The 25,073-nt window shown below is 47.1% G+C and overlaps 2 protein-coding genes across 8 annotated transcripts in view; one reads left to right on the top strand and one right to left on the bottom strand.

Moving 5' to 3' along the window:
• Nucleotides 1-9,333, bottom strand: part of CTU2 (cytosolic thiouridylase subunit 2) — a 37,701-nt gene extending 28,368 nt beyond the window's left edge. Inside the window, exons 1-4 of one of the 5 annotated variants that reach the window (XM_063945520.1) lie at nt 9,162-9,196; nt 7,494-7,536; nt 5,123-5,195; nt 366-440 (exon numbers count right to left, since the gene is read on the bottom strand). In XM_063945520.1, coding sequence (XP_063801590.1) covers nt 366-440; nt 5,123-5,195; nt 7,494-7,503 — 158 coding nt within the window. In that variant the 5' untranslated portion in view covers nt 7,504-7,536; nt 9,162-9,196. Of the gene's footprint in view, nt 1-365; nt 441-5,122; nt 5,196-7,493; nt 7,537-8,833; nt 8,853-9,161 lie in introns of those variants that run through there. The other 4 variants (XM_063945522.1, XM_063945521.1, XM_063945524.1 and 1 more) reach the window with 4 other exon arrangements.
• Nucleotides 9,334-9,701: 368 nt separating this feature from the next.
• Nucleotides 9,702-25,073, top strand: part of RNF166 (ring finger protein 166) — a 45,626-nt gene continuing 30,254 nt past the window's right edge. Inside the window, exon 1 of one of the 3 annotated variants that reach the window (XM_063945526.1) lies at nt 9,702-9,951. In XM_063945526.1, the coding sequence (XP_063801596.1) occupies nt 9,785-9,951 (167 nt within the window). In that variant the 5' untranslated portion in view covers nt 9,702-9,784. The remainder of the gene's footprint in view (nt 9,952-25,073) is intronic. The other 2 variants (XM_063945527.1, XM_063945525.1) reach the window with 2 other exon arrangements.

The following is a 25,073-nucleotide window of genomic DNA, read 5'->3' as shown; positions in this document are numbered from 1 at the left end:
CCGCAGGAGATCTGATCTCAGACGTTTTTTAAAGGGCAAGCCATGCCTTGTAAGTAATTGCCCCTTTAAGAAAATGTCAGCGATTGCCCGGCATCCTGCACCTTCAGCGATTTCGGACTCAATTACATCCCGCTCCAGATACGTGAAGGAGGTCTGCTCTGAGTGTCTGCGTCAGTCCTTCTCCAGGCCTAATAACCATTGTTCAGCCCTGGTATACACAATATGGGAGCTAGAGATATACATTTGTGTGGCAGAATTATAGATGAGGAGAACAGAGGGATGGTTTGCAAGAAACATGGAAAGGCGTGATTTAGGTCTGAAGGGTAGTGTGTACAGAAATCAGGATATTGGTTTTAATCTCTTACTTGCAGAATGCGTCTCCCACACGTATGATCAGGGCAGCAGAACCTTCCTCGCACTTTATACATGTTTGCCCTAACCTGCAAATATTAGAATGGTCACATTAGTTTAGTCAAACACTACACAATGCAAGCAATACACTTGTTCAACAAGACACATCATCGAGCCAGTCTTGTATTTGTCAGTAAGAAATTCAGATGACATAGGTCTACTACCCAGCATTAGAAGGAAAAAAGCAGGGCCTACTGTTTATTGGGGCTTTCTCTGATAAATAACAAACACTATTGTATTTCTTAGCCAAGAGTGTTTTCTCTCCGGGAGAAGCATTTTCCAGATTGTAATGTCTCTTACCTCCAGCTTACTGCAGTGGAAAGATCCCTCACTTCCCGGTTAGCCATGCCGGGAACTACTGCACATACATCAGTCCATGTATCTGCAGATGGTAAGGCTCATTCTTACCTGGCTAACGGCATACTTACCTACTTTTCTTCTCTCCTCTCCGGGAGATACTCGGAGAGGATAAGCAGGTGGGCGGTGACAGAGGCGGGGCCGGGTCAATGACGTCATCAGGCCCCGTCCACTGCACAAGCAAATACCGCACTTGGGCAGTATTTGCATATGGGCGGAGCTTCAATGACATGATTAGCATATAATTGCATCATTAAGCCCCGCCTCCTCCGTCGGGTCCTCGATTCAGCACTGTTTAGCTCCCCATTCTGCCCACTTTCTTAGTAAGTGGGCAGAATGCGGGAGGGGTGCCCACTCTTCCGGGGCTACGGGGGACTACCCGAAAAACCGGGTGTCTCCCGCAGAATCCAGGAGAGTAGGCAAGTCTGGCTAACGGGGACATGCTCCTCAGAGCCTTATAAACTGGGTAGCAGTCCCTATAAAGACTTGAGGCCCCCATACATCATCAATCAATTGGGGGATTTGCAGACGATTGTGCAAATAAATCTGCAATGTATGGGGTTCACAGATAGTGGATTCAGACAAAAAACAAAATTAATCTATTGGGCATGTTAAAGGCCCATACACACTGGGCGATTCTGAGCTGAAAGCAGGTCACTTTTGGTGTGTTGAGCTGCTTTCAGCTCAAAGCCGCCCAAACGATGAGCACTGATGCGCGCTCCCGTTTCATCGCTGGCGGCCACCGTTCATCTGCTGGTATTACCAGTAGATGAACGGCATGGTGAGCGGCTTTCCATAGCGTCCTGCTATGGAAAGTTGCTCACCCCTGCTGACATCGCTGAAAAGCGCTCAGTGTGTATGGACCTTAAGTCAGGTTGTCCAACATGTTGGATTTCACAGATCAATTGGGGTTGTAGATTGCTAGTGTATGGTAACAATCAGCAGATTTGTAGACCATTACTAGTAACGATGAGCCTTTCAAGATTGGCAGATCTGTATTTACTGAACATAATCTGCAAATCACTGAAAAATGTCTGCAATGTATGGGCGCAGATTGGTGGATTGGGGAATCTATAAATCTGGGAGAAAATCTTAGAATCTGCAGATATCATTTTGCAGTTGCTGATGTATGGGGGGCCTTTATCACAGATCTGAAAATCCTTTATCTGTGAGATGCAAATGTCGCACCTAGATAAACTGTGTGCAAGTTATGGAGTTGATGAGGATTGTCACATATTTGCTCCATACACATTTATGTAATTAAATCAATGTTGCACGTGCTGTACTCATAATACAGACATCTTATTTCACCTGTTAGGGGAAATCTTTACCACTAATTTCAAATCTCTACGTGATCCATATTTTAGTGAGGCCTGGTATCTCAATAGGGGATAACCATCTGTACCAATTGCAGATAATGCCGATTGTAATAAAAAAAATAATTATAGTCTAAAAAATCCCAACCATATGGTTAAGCAGCATTTGGTTTCATGAGTAGACCCATCTCTCCCAGATTCCCTAAAGGTGTGCAATAAACCCTTTTCAGACTCTCTACCATACCTGCACCCCACTATAACACACTTGTTACCCAATACCTGCACCCCACTATAACACACTTGTTACCCAATACCTGCACCCCACTATAACACACTTGTTACCCAATACCTGCACCCCACTATAACACACTTGTTACCCAATACCTGCACCCCACTATAACACACTTGTTAACCAATACCTACACCCCACTATAACACACTTGTTATCCAATACCCCATTATAACACACTTGTTATCCAATACCTACACCCCACTATAACACACTTGTTACCCAATACCTACACCCCACTATAACACACTTGTTACCCAATACCTACACCCCACTATAACACACTTGTTACCCAATACCTGCACCCCACTATAACACACTTGTTACCCAATACCTGCACCCCACTATAACACACTTGTTACCCAATACCTACACCCCATTATAACAGACTTGCTACCTGAAAGGGTTAAAGCTCGTCTCTGCTTCAATGTCATAGAATTGCTTGTGTTATAGAACTTAATGTTCCAGCACATTCCTTGCTACTGTCCTTGTCTCTTATCTTTTTTATACCGTGTGAACAACCTCCCTATTTGAAATACAAACTTGCCCATATATGCATATCCTTCCACTGCGGCAGTTCCTAGCCAATCATGTTATGTTAGCCCCTTTTTTGTGTTCTGTCCAATTAGTTATTGACTTGGGATATACACGCCCTAAATCCTTTCTTTTATATACTTTTGTTAAACGAACAATAAACAGTGTGAATCTTTACTGCTTGTGTTGTGCATGTTCCTTGTGGCTAAAGGTTTACACTCACAGACGTCTGAGAGGCCATCACATCGAGGGTTAAAGAATATAGGGGCAATCCTTTCAAGTGGGGGCTCCGTCCGCGATTCAGTGATCGTCCCCGAATGGTAAGATAGAGAATTTATTGTCTGTCTTTGCCATACGGGATTGCGGTCATACACTGAAGCTGAATCCGTGTCAGTGTTCTGGGAACACGTGACCAAACATCTTTAATGTCTGGGACTTAAAGATACGTCTGAGAAGGGACCAGGGGTCCAAGCGCAACTCTCCAAAGACGTTAGTATCTGGGATACTTAAAATAGACCTGGGAGTCTATACATAACGTGACGTTAGTATCTGGGATACTTAAAATAGACCTGGGAGTCTATACGTAACGTAGAGAATACCTCGATTTGATCGTCTATATATTCTTGTATGTTTGTAGTGAGATAAGTTCTTATATTTGATCAGACGGCTGGTAAGTTTTCGTCTGCCAGATATCTTTACTCAAACACTTTTCCTGCTTCCTGTTTAAAACGCTGTATTTTTCTGACATCTTGTACGAATGGTAAGTATCGTACACGTCAAAAGATTTCATGTTCTCACTATACAGATAATATTGTGATATTGTCAATGACTAATTAACTGGTTAGCTGATGCATGTATAGTAGAGTGTTGTAAATTTTAGATATTTTCTTTTAAAGTTGTACTGTTGATTTATATTACTGTCTGACAATGGGCTCTAGTCAGAGTAAAAAAAAACTACATATCCCCCGCCCCTCCCTGGTGAGACATGCAAGATGTATGTCGCCCGCAACTCTACCTCAGAGTATTACTTAGTTAACCCCTGGGTGGATAATTTAGCAGGGTAGACAGAGAAAGCAGGACAGGACCCATTCCTACGGGAAGGCAGTAATTACCCTTTCTATATGGAGGATTAAAAAAAATGTCAGTTCCCAACAGCACAGAAGCGAAGAAGTGAGAAACTGTAAGTCTTTGAAATCCCTCTCGCCTCCCCCTTGCATTCCAATGTATCCTGCGCTCGGAGACACAGATCTCTTGGCAGCAGTAACCCTTTCACACCAGATGGGATCGCCTCCAACTCCACTGCTGGAGGGTGCGTCCACTAGCTCTATCCCTAACGCACCAGTAGCCCAGAGTTTAGATAATAGTAAAACACTGTCCCAAGCCCACTATTACCCTCGATGGCTGTATATCTTATTTGCGCAAAGCTTGCAAAGGACGCAGCGATACACATATGAAGGAAGTCTTTAAAACCCGTGCTCCTTTGCCTGTGCTTTTTTGCCTGTCGCTGTAGCTTGTAAACAGAAACCTTCGGAGTCTGTTACTGAGTTTTGGAAAAGGTTTAAGGACTGCTGGACAGATGACGCTGGCTTACCTTTGCTTAACTCAGAAAGCTTACTCATTTCCACCTTCATTAACAACCTTCTGTCATAGTTTCTGTTAAGCAAAATGTCTCTTCCTGGACTTCTGATAGTACGATAGATTTTGAAAAAAAAACATCTGTATGAGAAAGAGGCTGCAGGGTGTTTTGATGTAAAGAAACCTGCACCCACTCATAACTATCAGAACTCCGGACGCTTTGACAGACAGAACCAACCCCGCAGTCAGGGAAGATTCCAAAGACCCCGCGCACTGACGGGGCCCGGAGGAGGGTATCCCAGCCTTTATTCAACTCACCCGTCATAGTAAAGATTCACCTCTGCTGCCACTTATTATAAATGGAAGTAAAATTCCCTTTTTAGTGGACAGCGGTGCAACAACCAGTGTTTTGTGTTCTGACCTATGCAGTATCCCCTCTCACCAGAAAAGATAGAAGGTCTCCGCCCCATGATACAGCAATTCTTACAACAGGGTATTCTCAGACATATTGTATCACCATACTGTACTCCTGTGAACCCTGTTGCCAAAGCTGATGGCAGTATAAGATTTGTACAGGATCTCAGAGCGATCAATCAGTTAATTGTCCCAATTGCACCAATTGTTCCAGATGTAAACTCACTCATTTCTGCAATCCCTGCAGATGCTGCGTTCTTCTCTGTAATTGATTTGAAGAATGCCTTTTTTCAGCATACCTGTAGATTCACAGACACAATTACTTTTTGCCTTTTCTTTTAAGGGTAAACAACTTACCTGGTGCAGATTATTGACGCACCTGTTGTCTCCAGGCCACATTGGGGCCCTGGCAACCTCACCATGGTTCAGTCCTGCTACAGTATGCAGATGATCTGCTGCTCTGTAGTCAAACTGAGGAGGCCTGCCGAGAGGATGGTGTTTCATTACTAAACTGGCTTTGTGAATGTGGACACAAGGTGTCCAAAACAAAAATGCAATGATGTAAAAAGCATGTTGATTACTTAGGTTTTGTGCTCACTCAGGGAGAGAGGAAAATCAGTCCACAACGCATACAGTCTGTATTGGGCCTGGTCACCCCAACTACCCAGAAGGAACTACTGTCCTTCCTGGGTATGGTAAATTACTGCAGACAGTGGATTTCTGATTGCTCTTATTATGATAACATTTTGAGACAAGCCACACTGAAGGACAAACCTAAAACTGTACAATGGTCACAAGAAATGTTAACTGCATATGAAAGTTTAAAATGTATGTTGATGAAAAGTCCGGCACTTGGCCTCCCCAATTATGTACTACCTTTCCATCTATATGCAAGGGACAATTGTAAAACCATGGCGGGGGTGCTCACACAGTTTCATGGAGGGAAGTTACGCCCCATGGCATTTTTTTTCAAAGTCATGCCAGTGTCTGTGCAAGGTATGCCTGCCTGCCTCAGGGCTTTGGCAGCCTGTGCAATGGTTGCAGAAATGGCCACTACCCTCACTTTAGGCCACATCACAGTACTCCACACCACACATGATGTCCTGGCAATACTTAAAGGCTTGCACACACAGCACATGTCAGCACAACGCCTTAGTGGATATGAAGTACTCCTTTTGAGTAACCCTACCCTTACCATTAAGTACACTGCTAGTTCTTCTGGCCCTGCACCCATTCTCAATGCCCTTTTAGGCTTGAAAGGTCCCGAGGATGAACCACCCGACCTACATGACTGTGCTGCTTCCATTGAAGCTGAAACTTCTCCCAGACTTGACATGTCTCCCGTTCCCATACCAGGCGCAGACATTGTTTTTGTTGACGGCTCCTGTAGTAGGCCCAATGACAATACATACCAGGCTGGCTATGCCATTGTCACCCTCCCTGACACTGTGTTGGAAACCCTGCCAATACCTTATCAGTCCGCGCAAGCTGCAGAACTCATTGCACTCACTAGAGCATGTCCCTCCCTTGACAACGTCCATCTGCTCACTCAACTTCAAGCTGCTGCGACTAATACTGATCTCTCCGACTGGACTTACCCAATTCTGCAGAAAAAATCCTAAATCAGGATTAATCTGCAAAGAGGGGAAACCCTGTATACCCCAGTCCAGTGCCCCTTTGCTCGTTGCCCATTGCCGTGGTGTTGGTCACCGTGGTGAAGCCACAACACTCCTCCTACTAACCAATGATTTTTATGTTACAAATGCCAAATCACTTGTGGACCAGTATGTTAGCAGATGCATCACTTGCCTCAGGAACAACCCTAATAAAGCTAAACACCAGCATCTTGAATACCCCACCACCCCTTTTACACACTTACAAATTGATTTTACCCATATCCCTGGTACAGGTAAACAAGAATATGCCCTGGTCATTGTAGATATGTTCTCCCGCTGGCCAGAAGTATTCCTAACTAAGTCAGAGGATGCCAAGACAGTAGCAAGAATCCTAACACAGAAAATCATCCCTAGATGGGGGTGCCCCCTGCAAATAAATAGTGATAAAGGCTCAGCCTTTACAGCCAAAATCACACAGGCCTTAGTAAAAGCTCGGTACCACCTGCAGAGTTCAGGGGTCGTAGGAAGAATGAATAGGACCCTCAAAGACAAACTAAGGAAGGCCACAGGAGGTACCTTCCACAAATGGAAGCAGGTCCTTCCCATTATCCTAGCAGAAATCAGAATGACCCCACAGAAAACTCTAGGATACTCACCCTTTGAACCCTTTGAAATACTAATGGGTAGACCCTTCCCCACACCCTGGGCTAAGAAACCGTTGATGATACAGGAAGGAGATCTAGAACTTATAAGGGAAGAGTATGTCAGGTCCCTGATAACCAAACTTGATGAAATTGAACATGAGGTTGTTTGTAAAAACCCTTTGAATCCACAGGAACCTACACACCCCTTTAAAGTCGGAGACAGAGTAGTGGTGAAGATCCTCCCCCGCAGCAAGAGCCCAGGAGACTTCACCTATGGTCCAGAGACAGAGGTCGTAGCAGTTACCCGAACAGCAGTCCTGACAGAGGAAAGTCCTACCTGGATCCATGCATCCCGAGTAAAAAAGGTTCCTAGACCAGACCTAGAGAGGGAAGCAAGTGATTCCAGTGAGGTACGAACCGGGGCGGACAGCCCTGACCTCCCACCTAGCGAAGACAGAAGACCAGAGGAGGATGAAGAAAATGCCCCCTATCTTTACCCTGGGGACTATCTTGATAGCCCTACTGGCCCATTTTTCCCCTCTCAATGACTGAGGTTGATATAACTCAGAATAAGGGAAACTGACACTATGGTATAACTCTTCCACCACATACAGCGCAACCTACATACTAGATTATTTCCAATTCCCCCAACTAGCTGCTGTCCAAAAGTCTGTTGACTACCAGATCCGCGCTGACACCACAGACAACCTAAGCCCCGAGGTACCCTATATTTGCGTTACAGGCCATAACTGGGGAAATGATTGCAGCTCATGGTCCGCGGCTGCCTGGAACACAGGTACCCCATGGGGCTATAAGCCCGCTGAAGCCTTAGATGAAAAGGATGAACACGGAACATCATTAACTCAACGATTAACCCTTCTTAAAATGCCCAACAATTACTGCAACTCCCGCTCAGGCTAAAAATTGCGCCATTGGTGTGCAGAAAGACGTAAGCTTTGCAAGAATCATATAGTATAACAATAATGATTCTAAGAGGGGATTGAAAGGGTTAAAGCTCGTCTCTGCTTCAATGTCATAGAATTGCTTGTGTTATAGAACTTAATGTTCCAGCACATTCCTTGCTACTGTCCTTGTCTCTTATCTTTTTTATACCGTGTGAACAACCTCCCTATTTGAAATACAAACTTGCCCATATATGCATATCCTTCCACTGCGGCAGTTCCTAGCCAATCATGTTATGTTAGCCCCTTTTTTGTGTTCTGTCCAATTAGTTATTGACTTGGGATATACACGCCCTAAATCCTTTCTTTTATATACTTTTGTTAAACGAACAATAAACAGTGCGAATCTTTACTGCTTGTGTTGTGCATGTTCCTTGTGGCTAAAGGTTTACACTCACAGACGTCTGAGAGGCCATCACATCGAGGGTTAAAGAATATAGGGGCAATCCTTTACCTACACCCCACTATACCAGACTTGCTACCATACCTATACCCCACTATACAAGTGTTCTGCTGTGAATAAGAGCGGTTTGCCTCATACCACCCTATGGATCCATGGTAAACAGGGGTGTGAGCTTAGGTGATCTGTGGGGAGCAGCGTGCATCTGCCTAATTGTATATGTGCACTGCTACAACCTATAAAACAGCTGCAGTTCCACATCATTACGCACAGCTATGGGGGATGTTTTAGAATATATACCAAAGTTACATTTACCATCATTCTGGTCAGTTTGCAATTCCATCTCCCCAATGACAGCACAGTAGAGGGTAATGAGTCATTATTAACAACCAGGGACATAACTGCCCTGATCAGAGAGAGAGCCAGCTGGCAGCTTCATGTTCAAACATTCTAAAGTGCACACATGGGGGTAGTTTTCCATAGCAACCAATCAGATTCAAGCTATTATTTTATAGAATGTGCTAAGTGCTATCTAGAACCTGATTGTCTGCCATGTGCAACACCCCCATCTGTGCTCTGCAGATGGTTAGATACATCCCTGGTGTGTCACAGTGTGAGGAGTGGCTGACAAGGCTGCTCTCACCTCTTATGGGGCTTCTCTCTCCCTAGGATCCCGCAATCCCCGTCCTCCACCTCACACATGGCTCCAAGTAACCCAGTAATGGGACACACACAGACTGCTCCTGACAGACAGAGGCGGCTTCCGCCCGCTGATGTGACGTCACATGGTCGTGACGTACTAATATCGCGCCATGGCCTATACAATACAATAAACACATAGCTGTCAATTACAGGCCCCAATTCCCAGCACCTCCTGCTTTTAGTTTTTGCTGATCTGCTGGGACTTCCAGTTGCACACCTGCTGGGTAGTCGCCGGCTGCCGATCTCTGTGTATGCAGCCATAGACTATGCCCGAGGTTTGCCCTGACATAAGATGGCGGAGGAGGCCTCCCTGAGGAGGATTAGGGGAACGCGGCGCGGGTAGCATGATAATGCGGGACAATGAGCTGTAGAGTGTTATAACACCGCGTCTGTGGCGGGTCCAGGATGTTATTTCGTCTATTTTAGCGCGATTTAAGCCAGCCAAGTTCTGGAAGGTCTCCATGGTGACGCGTGTCGCGTCGGTGACGTCAGCTGGCGCGGCGGTGATGACGCGCAGTGTTTATGTCCCGCTGCAGCCGTTGAGGTGACGGTTCCGCCGCCACCATGGCGATGTTCCGGAGCCTGGTGTCCTCGTCTCAGCACCGGCAGCACCATTCCCACCAGAACCCGGCCGCCCCCTCTTCCGCCGACAGCCTGGAGACCCAGTTCGGCTGCCCCATCTGCCTGGAGGTGTACCACAAGCCCGTGGCCATCGGCAGCTGCGGACACACGTGAGTCACTGACTGGGGGCCCTGCGGTGTGTAGGGTGCAGGAGCCTGACCCCGATTCAGCATCCCGGGAGCCCTCTGGTGCTATGTCCTGCTGCTCCCCATCCAGGCCCCATCGTGACCTTACCGGGCTATGTCCCCCTTCCCTTCACATTCCCCGTTCTTACTGACATATCTCCAGAGTGGCCCCATAGTGACCTGTTATTGGTCGATGTCCAAGTGCTCCCCTCTTCCCTTCCTTACTGGCATAGACCAGAGTCTCCCCACCCCCATAGTGATCTTACTGGGCTATGTCCAGGTGCTCCCCTCTTCCCTTCCTTACTGACATAGCTTAGAGTGTCCCCATCCACAGCCACGCCCCCTAGTGACCTTACCGGTATATGTTCAGGTGATCCCCTCTCCTTCCTTACTGACACAGTCCAGAATCTCCCCATCCACAGCTAGGCCTCCTAGTGATCTTACTAGTCTGTGTCCAGGTGCTCCCGCTCCCCTTTCTTACTGACATAGCCTAATCACCCCATCCCTAGCCTGGTTCCATAGTGACATTGCTGTCTATGTCCTGCTACTCTCCACCCCAGCCAGGCCCATTTCTTCCTGACATATCCCAGAGTCTCTCCAGCCCCAGCCAGACCCCATAGTGACCTTATTGATATACGTTATGTCAAGGTGCTCCCTTCCCTCTTCTACACTGGTCTATCCAACTTCCTTGTACTCCCCTTCCTCACCGATATAAGCGCTTATGTAATAGCCTGCGAATTGCAAGCTTTAGGTGTGTTAGCACATAGATTTAAAGCAGTAATAATTTAAAAGCAAAAACCATCTTGTCAGAATCTCGTTCATGCCTGCAACTTGCAAACTATTACAAAAGGGCCGCAGTCTGATCTTTTCCCTGAGCTCTCTGCGATCCCCCACGCGGATACTGCTGATTTGATTCCAGGTATTACAGTACTAGCAGCTACTCTCCCTTCCTTACTGACATAGTCTAATCCTTCCCCGGAAACAGTGGCACCTGTAGAAAAAAGACTGTTAGTATAAAACGTGTTTACAGCTCCTTTTGGAGAATTTGAGCTCAGTCCATTCCGATTGACAAAATGTGAAAGTTCTAACTGTCCCTGGCTACAAACCAGTATCATGCAGGAGTCCAAGAGGTGGTATGTTGAACCCTTCTCTCCCGTACCGCTGCGTCCAGCGGTAAGGGATCGCGGCTAGCTGTTAGGTCGCGGCTCGATGACGTCACACTGCGGCTCGGCGTCAGGGGGTTCGGGCCGGTCAGATGGTATACTGTAGCTCTGTGCCTCCAGATCTCACTGATCCGTGCATGATTATCCAAACTCGCCTGGAAAAAGCAGGTCTATTTTTTTGCTGCTTTTTTTTAACGAATCGCAAAAAAATACACCCGCACTTGAGCACTCAGAGACTAACACCCAAATACCAATGAATATTGAATACCCGTGTTGTAGTAGTGTTCACTCTAGGCTGTTTTAGCAGGGCGCCGCGCCCTACCCGTTTTTTAACAGGCAAAACCCGCCCTGCCCCTTTTGCGGCGCCCTGCTAGAACAGCCGCCCGCTCCCTGCCCTCCCGGCGTGTATAGATGCCGTGCGCATGCGCGCGGCATCCATTCACGCATTGGGAGAGGGCTGGGGGAAGCACGCCCCCAACAGTGACGTCGCCGGCCACAGACGCTCTCTATAGTAGCGTCTGTGGGCCGTACCGCCCCCTAAAATGACGGAGGCGTGGCCACGCTCCCTAATTTGCGTGGCCGTGCCCCCATTTCGGACGCCGCGCGCGCACATGTGCCCCCCTGAGTCCGGCGCCCTGCCCCTTTTCACTCCTAGAGTGAACACTATTGTAGGAAATAACAGCCGCGTTTGACCAATGGTCTATTCATTCGTATTTCTGAACTTTGTAATTCAAACCATTACGAATAGTCCAAACACTGCCGAGATTTGTGCTTAGTGAATTCCCGTGTTGGGACTTAGAAAAAAAAAAACACAAATCGGACAAACTCGATTTTCTAGTAAATATTGGCCCTGGTGTAGGTGTTTTGTCCAGCAGGAAAGTGGTTAAAAATCCCAAGGGAGGGGGCCTGATGCAGCTGGAGACTATATCTGTCTCTCTCATGAAAATAGAAGCTGTGATCTCTTGGGGATACAGCTAGTATGCTGGAGATGACCTGAGTTGTTCTGTGAAGTCCCCCACGGCAGAAATCTAAAATTCGCTTGCGTAAGTGAGCAGGGTCTCTGTAAGTTTTTTTTTCTCTAACGTCCTAGTGGATGCTGGGGACTCCGTCAGGACCATGGGGAATAGCGGCTCCGCAGGAGACAGGGCACAAAAGCAAGCTTTTAGGATCACATGGTGTGTACTGGCTCCTCCCCCTATGACCCTCCTCCAAGCCTCAGTTAGGTTTTTGTGCCCGTCCGAGCAGGGTGCAATCTAGGTGGCTCTCTTAAAGAGTTGCTTAGAAAAAGTTTTTAGGTTCTTTATTTTCAGTGAGTCCTGCTGGCAACAGGCTCACTGCATCGAGGGACTTAGGGGAGAGAAGTGAACTCGCCTGCGTGCAGGATGGATTGGCTTCTTAGGCTACTGGACACCATTAGCTCCAGAGGGAGTCGGAACACAGGTCTCGCCCTGGGGTTCGTCCCGGAGCCGCGCCGCCGACCCCCCTTGCAGATGCTGAAGATTGAAGAGGTCCGGAACCAGGCGGCAGAAGACTTTCAGTCTTCATCAGGTAGCGCACAGCACTGCAGCTGTGCGCCATTGTTGTCAGCACACTTCACACAGCGGTCACGGAGGGTGCAGGGCGCGGGGGGGGGCGCCCTGGGCAGCAATGTATAATACCTGTATGGCGAAAAATACATCACATATAGCCCTTGAGGCTATATGGATGTATTTAACCCCTGCCAGATATCACAGACTCCGGAGAAGAAGCCCGCCGAAAAGGGGGCGGGGCCTATTCTCCTCAGCACACAGCGCCATTTTACCTCACAGAAATGCTGGTGGGAAGGCTCCCATGCTCTCCCCTGCACTGCACTACAGAAACAGGGTTAAAACAGAGAGGGGGGGCACTGATTTGGCGATATGAATATATATTAAAATGCTATAAGGGAGGAACACTTATATAAAGGTTGTCCCTGTATAATTATAGCGTTTTGGTGTGTGCTGGCAAACTCTCCCTCTGTCTCCCCAAAGGGCTAGTGGGTCCTGTCCTCTATCAGAGCATTCCCTATGTGTGTGCTGTATGTCGGTACGTGTGTGTCGACATGTATGAGGAAAATGTTGGTGAGGAGGCGGAGCAAATTGCCTGTAATGGTGATGTCACTCTCTAGGGAGTCGACACCGGAATGGATGGCTTAATTATGGAATTACGTGATAATGTCAACACGCTGCAAGCCGGTTGACGACATGAGACGGCCGGCGAACAAATTAGTACCCGTCCAGGCGTCTCAAACACCGTCAGGGGCTGTAAAACGCCCATTTACCTCAGTCGGTCGACACAGACCCAGACACGGACACTGATTTCAGTGTCGACGGTGAAGAAACAAACGTATTTTCCTTTAGGGCCACACGTTAAGGGCAATGAAGGAGGTGTTACATATTTCTGATACTACAAGTACCACAAAAAAGGGTATTATGTGGGATGTGAAAAAACTACCTGTAGTTTTTCCTGAATCAGATAAATTAAATGAAGTGTGTGAGATGCGTGGGTTTCCCCCGATAGAAAATTATTGGCGGTATACCCTTTCCCGCCAGAAGTTAGGGCGCGTTGGGAAACACCCCTTAGGGTGGATAAGGCGCTCACATGCTTATCAGAACAAGTGGCGGTACCATCTACAGATAGGGCCGTGAGAAAAGGGTTGTATAGTTGGCTGCGCTGTGATATGAAGCTGCTCAGGTTATTTAGAGGTGAGTTATTAGGATTTTTTCTTGGACCGAGCGCTGTCTGTTCTAATGTTCTATGTGATGTGTAGCAACTAAAAAGTTTCAATGTGTATCAGTTAAAGAATAATGGTGAAAAATAAAAAATAATAAAAAACAATAATGAAAAAATAATAATAATGAAAATAAAAATAACAATAAAAAAATAACAATAAAAATAAAATTAAAATAAAAATAAAAAAAATAAAAAGAGGGGGTTAGGGAAGGAGAACAGTGCAATGTTTACAGCTCCTTTGGAGCTTTTTGGAGTTTTTTTACACTAATTCAGGAAAGGAAAAAACAGTCTCTTAATAGAAGACTATCCCTATCTTACCCTGTTGTTTTCTTCTTTTTTTGCGGAGGTCGTAACCGGGAGTGGCTTCCGGTAAAGTTGGTGGTGTTTGTTCCTCACAGCTTGGTAAGTCAGTCTTGCCTTGTTGCTGGGCTTTGGCTGCTTTTCACTTACTGTGCTTTAGCCGCTGTTTGAAGCCGATCTGCCGCGACCGGAAGTTCGGATCTACACTTCCGGTAGTTCGGATGTTAGCGGCAGAGGTGGCGAGATGCAGTGTCCTTTGTGTCTACTCCTTATCGTTCCAACGCGTTTCGAATCCAAAGGTGGATTCTTTCTCAAGGAAGTGATAGAGTTCACAAGAACTCTATCACTTCCTTGAGAAAGAATCCACCTTTGGATTCGAAACGCGTTGGAACGATAAGGAGTAGACACAAAGGACACTGCATCTCGCCACCTCTGCCGCTAACATCCGAACTACCGGAAGTGTAGATCCGAACTTCTGGTCGCGGCAGATCGGCTTCAAACAGCGGCTAAAGCACAGTAAGTGAAAAGCAGCCAAAGCCCAGCAACAAGGCAAGACTGACTTACCAAGCTGTGAGGAACAAACACCACCAACTTTACCGGAAGCCACTCCCGGTTACGACCTCCGCAAAAAAAGAAGAAAACAACAGGGTAAGATAGGGATAGTCTTCTATTAAGAGACTGTTTTTTCCTTTCCTGAATTAGTGTCAAAAAACTCCAAAAAGCTCCAAAGGAGCTGTAAACATTGCACTGTTCTCCTTCCCTAACCCCCTCTTTTTATTTTTTTTATTTTTATTTTTATTTTATTTTTATTGTTATTTTTTTATTGTTATTTTTATTTTCATTATTATTATTTTTTCATTATTGTTTTTTATTATTTTTTATTTTTCACCATTATTCTTTAACTGATACACATTGAAACTTTTTAGTTGCTACACATCACATAGAACATTAGAACAGACAGCGCTCGGTCCAAGAAAAAATCCTAATACAGATAGGGCCGTACTTAAGGAGCCAGCTGATAGGAGGCTGGAAAATATCCTAAAAAGTATACACACACATGCTGGTGTTATACTGCGACCAGCGATCGCCTCAGCCTGGATGTGCAGAGCTGAGGTGGCTTGGTCGGATTCCCTGACTAAAAATATTGATACCCTTGACAGGGACAGTATTTTATTGACTATAAGAGCATTTAAAGGATGCATTTCTATATATGCGAGATGCGCAGAGGGATATTTGCACTCTGGCATCAAGAGTAAATGCGATGTCCATATCTGCAAGAAGATGTTTATGGACACGACAGTGGTCAGGTGATGCAGATTCCAAACGGCACAAAGATGTATTGCCGTATAAAGGGGAGGAATTATTTGGGGTCGGTCCATGGGACCTGGTGGCCACGGCAACTGCTGGAAAATCCACCGTTTTTTACCCTAAGTCACATCTCTGCAGAAAAAGACACCGTCTTTTCAGCCTCAGTCCTTTCGTCCCTATAAGAGTCATATCTGCCCAGGGATAGAGGAAAGGGAAGAAGACTGCAGCAGGCAGCCCATTCCCAGGAACAGAAGCCCTCCACCGCTTCTACCAAGTTCTCAGCATGACGCTGGGACCGTACAGGACCCCTGGATCCTACAAGTAGTATCCAAGGGGTACAGATTGGAATGTCGAGACGTTTCCCCCTCGCAGGTTCCTGTAGTCTGCTGTACCAATGTCTCCCTCCGACAGGGAGGCAGTATTGAAAACAATTCACAAGCTGTATTCCCAGCAGGTGATAATAAAATTACCCCTCCTACAACAAGGAAAGGGGTATTATTCCACACTATATGGTGGTACTGAAGCCAGAAGGCTAGGTGAGACCTATTCTAAATCTGAAATATTTGAACACTTACAAAGGTTCAAATCCAGATGCAGTCACTCAGAGCAGTGATAGCGAACCGGGAAGAAGGGGACCATATGGTGTCCCGGGACATCAGGGATGCTTACCTCCATGTCCCAAAATTTGCCTTTCTCACCAAGGGTACCTCAGGTTCGTGGTACAGAACTGTCACTATCAGTTTCAGACGATGCCGTTGGATTGTCCAAGGCACCCCGGGTCCTTACCAAGATAATGACCGAAATGAGGATTCGTCTTCAAAGAAAATGGACGACCTCCTGATAAGAACAAGGTCCAGAGAACAGTTGGAGGTCGGAGTAGCACTATCTCAACCGCAGTTGTTCCGACGACACGTCTGCTGGTCCTAGGGATGATTCTGGACACAGTCCAGAAAAAGGTGTTTCTCCCAGAGGAGAAAGCCAGGGAGTTATCCGAGCTAATCGGGATCCTCCTAAAACCAGGAAAAGTGTCAGTGCATCATTGCACAAGAGTCCTGGTAAAAATGGTGGCTTATTACGAAGCGATTCCATTCGGCAGATTTCACGCAAGAACTCTTCAGTGGGATCTGCTGGACAAATGGTCCGGATCGCATCTTCAGATGCATCAGCGGATAACCCTATATCCAAGGACAAGGGTGTCTCTCCTGTGGTGATTACAGAGTGCTCATCTTCTAGAGGGCCGCAGATTCGGCATTCAGGATTGGATGCTGGTGACCACGGAGGCCAGCCTGAGAGGCTGGGGAGCAGTCACACAGGGAAAAAATTTCCAAGGAGTGTGATCAAGTCTGGAGAATTCTCTCCACATAAATATACTGGAGCTAAGAGCAAATTTATAATGCTCTAAGCTTAGCAAGACCTCTGCTTCAAGGTCAGCCGGTATTGATCCAGTGGGATAACATCACGGCAGTCGCCCACGTAAACAGAAAGGGCGGCACAAGAAGCAGGAGGGCAGTGGCAAAACTGCAAGGATTTTTCGCTAGGCGGAAAATCATGTGATAGCACTGTCAGCAGTGTTCATTCCGGGAGTGGACGACTGGGAAGCAGACTTCCTCAGCAGGCACGACCTCCACCCGGGAGAGTGGGAACTTCATCGGGAAGTTTTCCGCATGATTGTGAACCGTTGGGAAAGACCAAAGGTGGACATGATGGCGTCCCGCCCGAACAATAAAACGGGACAGGTATTGCGCCAGGTCACGAGACCTTCAGGCGATAGCTGTGGACGTCCTGGTAACACCGTGGGTGTAACAGTCGGTGTATGTGTTCCCTCCTCTGCTTCTCATAACCAAGGTATTGAGAATTATAAGACGTAGAGGAGTAAGAACTATACTCGTGGCTCCGGATTGGCCAAGAGGGACTTGGTACCCGGAACTTCAAGAGATGCTCACAGAGGACTAATGGCCTCGGGAGCTAAGAAGGGACTTGCTTCAGCAAGTACCATGTCTGTTCCAAGACTTACCGCGGCTGCGTTTGACGGCATGGCGGTTGAACGCCGGATCCTAAGGGAAAAGGCATTTCGGAAGAGGTCATACCTACCCTGGTCAAAGCCAGGAAGGAGGTGACCGCACAACGTTATCACCACATGTGGTGAAAATATGTTGCGTGGGTGAGGCCAGGAAGGCCCCACGAAGAAATTTCAACTAGGTCGATTTCTGCACTTCCTGCAAACAGGAGTGTCTATGAGCCTCAAATTGGGGTCCATTAAGGTTCAAGTTTCGGCCCTGTAGATTTTCTTCCAGAAAGAATTGGCTTCGGTTCCTGAAGTCCAGAAGTTTGTCAAGGGAGTATTGCATATACAGCCCCTTTTGTGCCTCCAGTGGCACCGTGGGATCTCAACGTAGTGTTGGGATTCCTCAAATCATATTGGTTTGAACCGCTCAAATCTGTGGATTTGAAATATCTCACATGGAAAGTGACCATGCTGTTGGCCCTGGCCTCGGCCAGGCGATTGTCAGAATTGGCGGCTTTGTCTTACAAAAGCCCATATTTAATTTTCCATTCGGACAGGGCAGAACTGCGGACTTGTCCCCAGTTTCTTCTTAAGGTGGTGTCAGCGTTTCACCTGAAACAACCTATTGTGGTGCCTGCGGCTACTAGGGACTTGGAGGACTCCAAGTTGCTAGACGTTGTCAGGGCCCTGAAAATATATATATATATATATATATATAGTCTGACTTGCTGTTTATATTGTATGCACCCAAAAAGCTGGGTGCTCCTGCTTCTAAGCAGACTATTGCTCGTTGGATTTGTAGTACAATTCAGCTTGCACATTCTGTGGCAGGCCTGCCACAGCCAAAATCTGTAAATGCCCATTCCACAAGGAAGGTGGGCTCATCTTGGGCGGCTGCCCGAGGGGTCTCGGCTTTACAACTTTGCCGAGCAGCTACGTGGTCAGGGGGGAACACGTTTGTAAAATTCTACAAATTTGATACCCTGGCTGAGGGGACCTGGAGTTTCTCTCATTCGGTGCTGCAGAGTCATCCGCACTCTCCCGCCCGTTTGGGAGCTTTGGTATAATCCCCATGGTCCTGACGGAGTCCCCAGCATCCACTAGGACGTTAGAGAAAATAAGATTTTACTTACCGATAAATCTATTTCTCGTAGTCCGTAGTGGATGCTGGGCGCCCATCCCAAGTGCGGATTGTCTGCATTACTTGTACATAATTATTGTTACAAAAATCGGGTTGTTATTGTTGTGGGCCATCTTTTCAGAGGCTCCTTCGTTGTTATCATACTGTTAACTGGGTTCAAATCACAGGTTGTACGGTGTGGCTGGTATGAGTCTTACCCGGGATTCAAGATCCTTCCTTATTGTGTACGCTCGTCCGGGCACAGTACCTAACTGAGGCTTGGAGGAGGGTCATAGGGGGAGGAGCCAGTACACACCATGTGATCCTAAAAGCTTGCTTTTGTGCCCTGTCTCCTGCGGAGCCGCTATTCCCCATGGTCCTGACGGAGTCCCCAGCATCCACTACGGACTACGAGAAATAGATTTATCGGTAAGTAAAATCTTATTTCCTTTTCATTTATTGCGATTGCTGTATTCTGTGTGTGTTTTTAAAATATTCTTAATAATCTGTGTAACCTTTTTGTAACCAAAGCTCTGAAGTATTCTTGAAATTAAAATCCTAATTTTAGTTCTGATTTCTGTTGTTCTTATGAACTCAACGCCTGTGTGGCTCACGCCTACCTATATTTCTAAGTATTGCAGTGTGTGTGTGACAGGTAAAGCTAAAGATGCCTGCAACGTCCGTAATACGTTGAAAAGTCTTTGCTGGTGGCAGCTGAAAGTATTTAAGTAATCCCGTGTGTCAAAGGTGACCCCATACGTCGCATGTGGCAGTTCTCAAATTGGCATATTTGTGGAATTGGCCGGCAGCGTCGTCACAGGGAGCAAGGCAAAACCTGGGATATGCCATTCCGAAAGGTCCCATCGCATCCATCCCGCTGACTTTATTTCCCACCAGTGTTTGAAAAGGATTGACAAATACCTTTCAATTCATCAAGCGCAATGCATGATGCCATATCAGAGCCGAACTCCATCTTCCCCCAGGCTTGAGCAAGTAGTATGAATATTGAGTTAGTTATCCCATGTAAAGATCACTGCCCCCTTCACCCATGGCCTTTCCTCTCTTTATTTCCTGCTCATTTTCATTACCTCAGAAACAGAATAAAATACAAAATAAATCTAATGCCATTGCTTATTTCTAAGTAACAAATTATCAACGGTGTACCACTATAGTGACGGGATGTATTACAAATTAGATTGCGATAAATGCCACCTCTATTCTCTGGCATCCCAGCGGTTTGTAACACCAGTATGCATTATTACCAGCTGGAACAGCTCTTGTGTTCCGGCGAAGTACTGCCTTCCGGGTTTACGACCTGGGAGTCCTATTGCACAGCCCTCAGCTAGGGCATGTGCAAGCCGCGTGGCCACAGAAAGGGACTCTCTGACACCGCTGGCACGGGATCTCCATTGTTTGGTACCATCAGGCTGACGAAATATTAAAGCAGCCTGCACACAGCGACGCTATTTGGTCTGCTTAACCAGTATTCAGCCTATCAACGCACTGGTGAGATCATTGAGGCATTCGGGTACAAAATGCCTCGTGCCTCAGAGATGCCACTACTTTTGAGCTGATTAGACTGCATTCTAAATAAAATAAAACTGGTTTTCCCCACTCGGTGCAAGGGATGGCGGTGCTTTAATATATTCTGTGTTCATAGTGTATTGTATTCTACAGAGGCTTTTGTGTGTTTTGCATAACCAAGAAGTATGAATCTTAATTAATCATGTGGAAAACAAGTCTATATTTTCTCATCAATATTTTATGCTTTGGAAGATTAAGAAACACTGTATGGCGGTGGTATCGATTTATGCAAGCTACCTTAGGGCATACCAGTCTATTGGTTCAATGATGTTTTGTTTAATACTTGTGGAATGAAAGGTCACACTTTTTTTCTGAATCTTATCATTTATACAGATATTAGATGCTGAATGGTATTTTAATTCTGCAGAAGTGATTTAATGTGATTGCCCTGGGTTCCACGGTAAATTGTATTTCTCTGACGTCCTAGTGGATGCTGGGAACTCCGTAAGGACCATGGGGAATAGCGGGCTCCGAAGGAGGCTGGGCACTCTAGAAAGATCTTAGACTACCTGGTGTGCACTGGCTCCTCCCACTATGACCCTCCTCCAAGCCTCAGTTAGATTTCGTGCCCGGCCGAGGTTGGATGCACACTAGGGGCTCTCCTGAGCTCTTAGAAAGTTATAGTCTTAGAATTTGCTATTTTCAGTGAGACCTGCTGGCAACAGGCTCACTGCAGCGAGGGACTAAGGGGAGAAGAAGCGAACTCGCCTGCTTGCAGCCGGATTGGGCTTCTTAGGCTACTGGACACCATTAGCTCCAGAGGGATCGACCGCAGGCCCAGCCTTGATGTTCGGTCCCGGAGCCGCGCCGCCGTCCCCCTTACAGAGCCAGAAGCAAGAAGATGGTCCGGAAAATCGGCGGCATGAAGACTCTGTCTTCACCAAGGTAGCGCACAGCACTGCAGCTGTGCACCATTGCTCCTCTCACACACTTCACACTCCGGTCACTGAGGGTGCAGGGCGCTGGGGGGGGCGCCCTGAGGCAGCAATAAAAACACCTTGGCTGGCTAAAATACCTCAATATATAGCCCCAGGGGCTATATATGAGGTAAATACCCCTGCCAGAATTCCATAAAAAACGGGAGAATAGGCCGCGAAAAAGGGGCGGAGCCTATCTCCTCAGCACACTGGCGCCATTTTCCCTCACAGCTCCGCTGGAAGGAAGCTCCCTAGCTCTCCCCTGCAGTCTACAAAGGGTTAATAAAGAGAGGGGGGCACTAAATTTAGGCGCAGTATACATTATATATAAAAACAGCAGCTATAGGGGACATAACTCAGTTAGTCCCTGCATTATATAGCGCTCTGGTGTGTGCTGGCATACTCTCACTCTGTCCCCCCAAAGGGCTTTTGTGGGTCCTGTCCTCGTTTAGAGCATTTCCTGTGTGTCTGCGGTGTGTCGGCACGGCTGTGTCGACATGTTGAATGAGGAGGCTTATATGGTGACGGAACAGAGGCCGATATATGTGATGTCGCCCCCTGTGGGGCCGACACCAGAGTGGATGGATAGGTGAAAGGTATTAACCGACAGTCTCAACTCCTTACATAAAAGGGTGGATGACGTAACAGCTGTGGGACAGTCGGCTTCGCAGCCCGCGCCTGCCCAGGCGTCTCAAAGGCCATCAGGGGCTCAAAAACGCCCGCTCTCTCAGATGGCAGACACAGATGTCGACACGGAGTCTGACTCCAGTGTCGACAAGGTGGAGACATATACACAATCCACTAGGAACATCTGTGACTTGATCCCGACAATAAAAAATGTGTTATACATTTCTGACTTTAACCCAAGCACCTCTAAAAATGGGTTTTAGGTTTGGGGAGAAAAAACAGGCAGTGTTTTGTTCCCCCATCAGATGAATAAATGAAGTGTGTGAAAAGCGTGGGTTCCCCCGTTAAGAAACTGGTAATTTATAAAAAGTTACTGATGGCGTACCCTTTCCCGCCAGGTGGATAAGTTACGCTGGGAGATATCCCCTAGGGTGGATAAGGCGCTCACACGTTTGTCAAAAAAGGTGGCACTGCCGTCTTAGGATACGGCCACTTTAATAGGTACCTGTTGATAAAAAACAGGAGGCTATCCTGAAGTCTGTATTTACACACTCAGGTACTAGACTGAGACCTACAGATAGTGCTGCTGCAGCGTGGTCGGTGACCCTGTCAAACAGGGATACTAGTTGGCAAACATAAAAACATATTAAAGACGTCGTCTTATATATGGGGGATGCACAGAGGGATATTTTGCCGGCTGGCATCCAAAATAAATGTAATGTTCATTCTGTCAGGAGGGTATTAGAGACCTGTCACTGGACAGGTGATGCTGACTTAAAAAGCGCATAGAGAGCCTTATAAGGGTGAGGAATTATTTGGGGATGGTCTCTGGGACCTCGTATCCACAGCAACTGCTGGGAAGAAATAATTTTACCTCAGGTTTCCTCACAGACAAAGGTACAGTCCTTTCGGCTTCAGAAAAGCAAGCGGGTCAAATGGCGCTTCCTTTCTGTACAGAGACAAGGGTAGAGGGAAAAAGCTGCACCAGTCAGCCTGTTCCCAGAATCAAGATTCTTCCCCCGCCTCCTGTGAGTCCACACCATGACGCGGGTGCTCCACAGGTGTAGCCAGGTACGGTGGGGGGCCGTCTCAAAAAATTTCAGCAATTAGTGGGCTCGCTCACAGGTGGATCCCTGTTTCTTTCAAGTAGTATTTCAGGGGTACAAGCTGGAATTCGAGATGTCTCCCCCCAGCTGTTTCCTAAAATATGCCTTGCTGACAACTCCCTCAGGCAGGGAGGCTGTGCTAGAGGCAATTAATAAGCGGTATTCCCAGCAGGTAATACTCAAGGTGCCCCTACTTCAACAAGGACGGGGTTACTATTCCACACGGGTTGGGGTACCGAAACCGCATGGTTCGGTGTGACCCATTTTATATTTAAAATCCTTGAACACATACATAAAAAAATTCAAGTTCAAGATGGAATCGCTCAGGGCGGTTATTGCAAGCCTGGACGAGGGGGATTACATGGTATCCCGGGACATCAAGGATGCTTACCTGCTTGTCCCCATTTACCATCCTCGCCAGGAGTACCTCAGATTTGTGGTACAGGATTACCATTACCAAGTCCAGACACTGCCGTTTGGACTGTACATGGCACCGAGGGTGTTTTATCAAGGTAATGGCCGAAATGATGATACTCCTTCGAAAAAAGGGAGTTGTAATTATCCCGTACTTGGACAATCTCGTTATAAGGGCGAGGTCCAAGGAGCAGTTGGTAGTCGGGGTAGCACTATTTTGGAAAGTGCTACAACAGCATGGTTGGATTCTAAACAGTCCAAAGTCACAGCTGGTTCCTATGACACGTCTACTGTTCCTGGGGATGGTTCTGGACATAAACCAGAAATAGTGTTTCTCCCGGAGGAGAAAGCCAAGGAGTTGTCATCTCTAGTCAGAGACCTCCTGAAGCCAAAATAGGTAGCGGTGCATCATTGCACGCGAGTCCTGGGAAAAATGGTAGCTTCCTACGAAGCAATCCCATTAGGCAGGTTCCATACAAGAACTTTTCAGAGGGACCTGTTGGACAAGTGGTCCGGATCGCATCTTCCGATGCATAGGCTGATAACCCTGTCTCCAAGGACCAGGGTATCTCTACTGTGGTGGCTGCAGAGTGCCCATCTTCAAGAGGGCCGCAGGTTCGGCATACAGGACTAGGTCCTAGTGACCATGGATTCCAGCCTTTGAGGCTGGGAGGCAGTCACACAGGGAAGAAATTTCCAGGGACTTTGGTCAAGTCAGATTATTTCCCTACACATAAATATTCTGGACCTGAGGGCCATTTACAATGCCCTGAGGCCGGCAAGGCCTCTGCTTCAAAACCAGCCGGTACTGATCCAATCAGACAACATCACGGCAGTCGCCCATGTAAACCAACAGGGCGGCACAAGAAGCAGGATGGCGATGGCAGAAGCCACAAGGATTCTCCGATAGGCGGAAAATCATGTGTTGGCACTGTCAGCAGTGTTCATTCCCGGAGTGGACAACTGGGAAGCAGATCTTCTCAACAGACACGACCTCCACCCGGGAGAATGGGGACTTCCTCCAGAAGTCTTCCAATAGGATTGTACACCATTGGGAAAGGCCACAGGTGGACATGATGGCGTCCCGCCTCAACAAAAAGCTATAAAAGATATTGCACCGGGTCAAGGGACCCTCAGGCGATAGCTATGGACGCTCTGGTAACACCGTGGGTGTACCAGTCGGTTTATGTGTTCTCCCCTCTGCCTCTCATACCAAAGGTACTGAGAATAATAAGAAGGCGAGGAGTAAGAACGATACTCGTGGATGGCCAAGAAGAGCTTGGTACCCAGAACTTCAAGAATTTATATCAGAGGACCCATGGCCTCTGCCACTCAGACAGGACCTGCGGCAGCAGGGGCCCTGTCTGTTCCAAGACTTACCGCGGCTGCGTTTGACGGCATGGCGGTTGAACGCCGGATCCTGAAGGAAAAGGGCATTCCGGAGGAAGTCATTCCTACGCTTACTAAAGCCAGGAAAGAGGTTACAGCAACTCATTATCACCGCATATGGCGAAAATATGTTGCATGGTGTGAGGCCGAAAGGGCCCCAACAGAGGAATTTCAACTAGGTCGATTTCTGCATTTCCTGCAAGCAGGAGTGACTATGGGCCTTAAATTGGGTTCCATTAAGGTACAGATCTCGGCTCTGTCGATTTTCTTTCAAAAAGAACTAGCTTCAGTACCTGAAGTTCAGACATTTATAAAAGGAGTGCTGCATAGTCAGCCCCCGTTTGTGCCTCCTGTGGCACCTTGGGATCTCAACGTGGTGTTGAGTTTCTTAAAATCACATTGGTTTGAACCACTAAAAACCGT

The sequence above is a fragment of the Pseudophryne corroboree genome, chromosome 11, assembly GCF_028390025.1.
Source record: "Pseudophryne corroboree isolate aPseCor3 chromosome 11, aPseCor3.hap2, whole genome shotgun sequence".
NCBI lineage: Eukaryota > Metazoa > Chordata > Amphibia > Anura > Myobatrachidae > Pseudophryne > Pseudophryne corroboree.
This window is presented reverse-complemented; position numbering and strand designations above follow the sequence as displayed.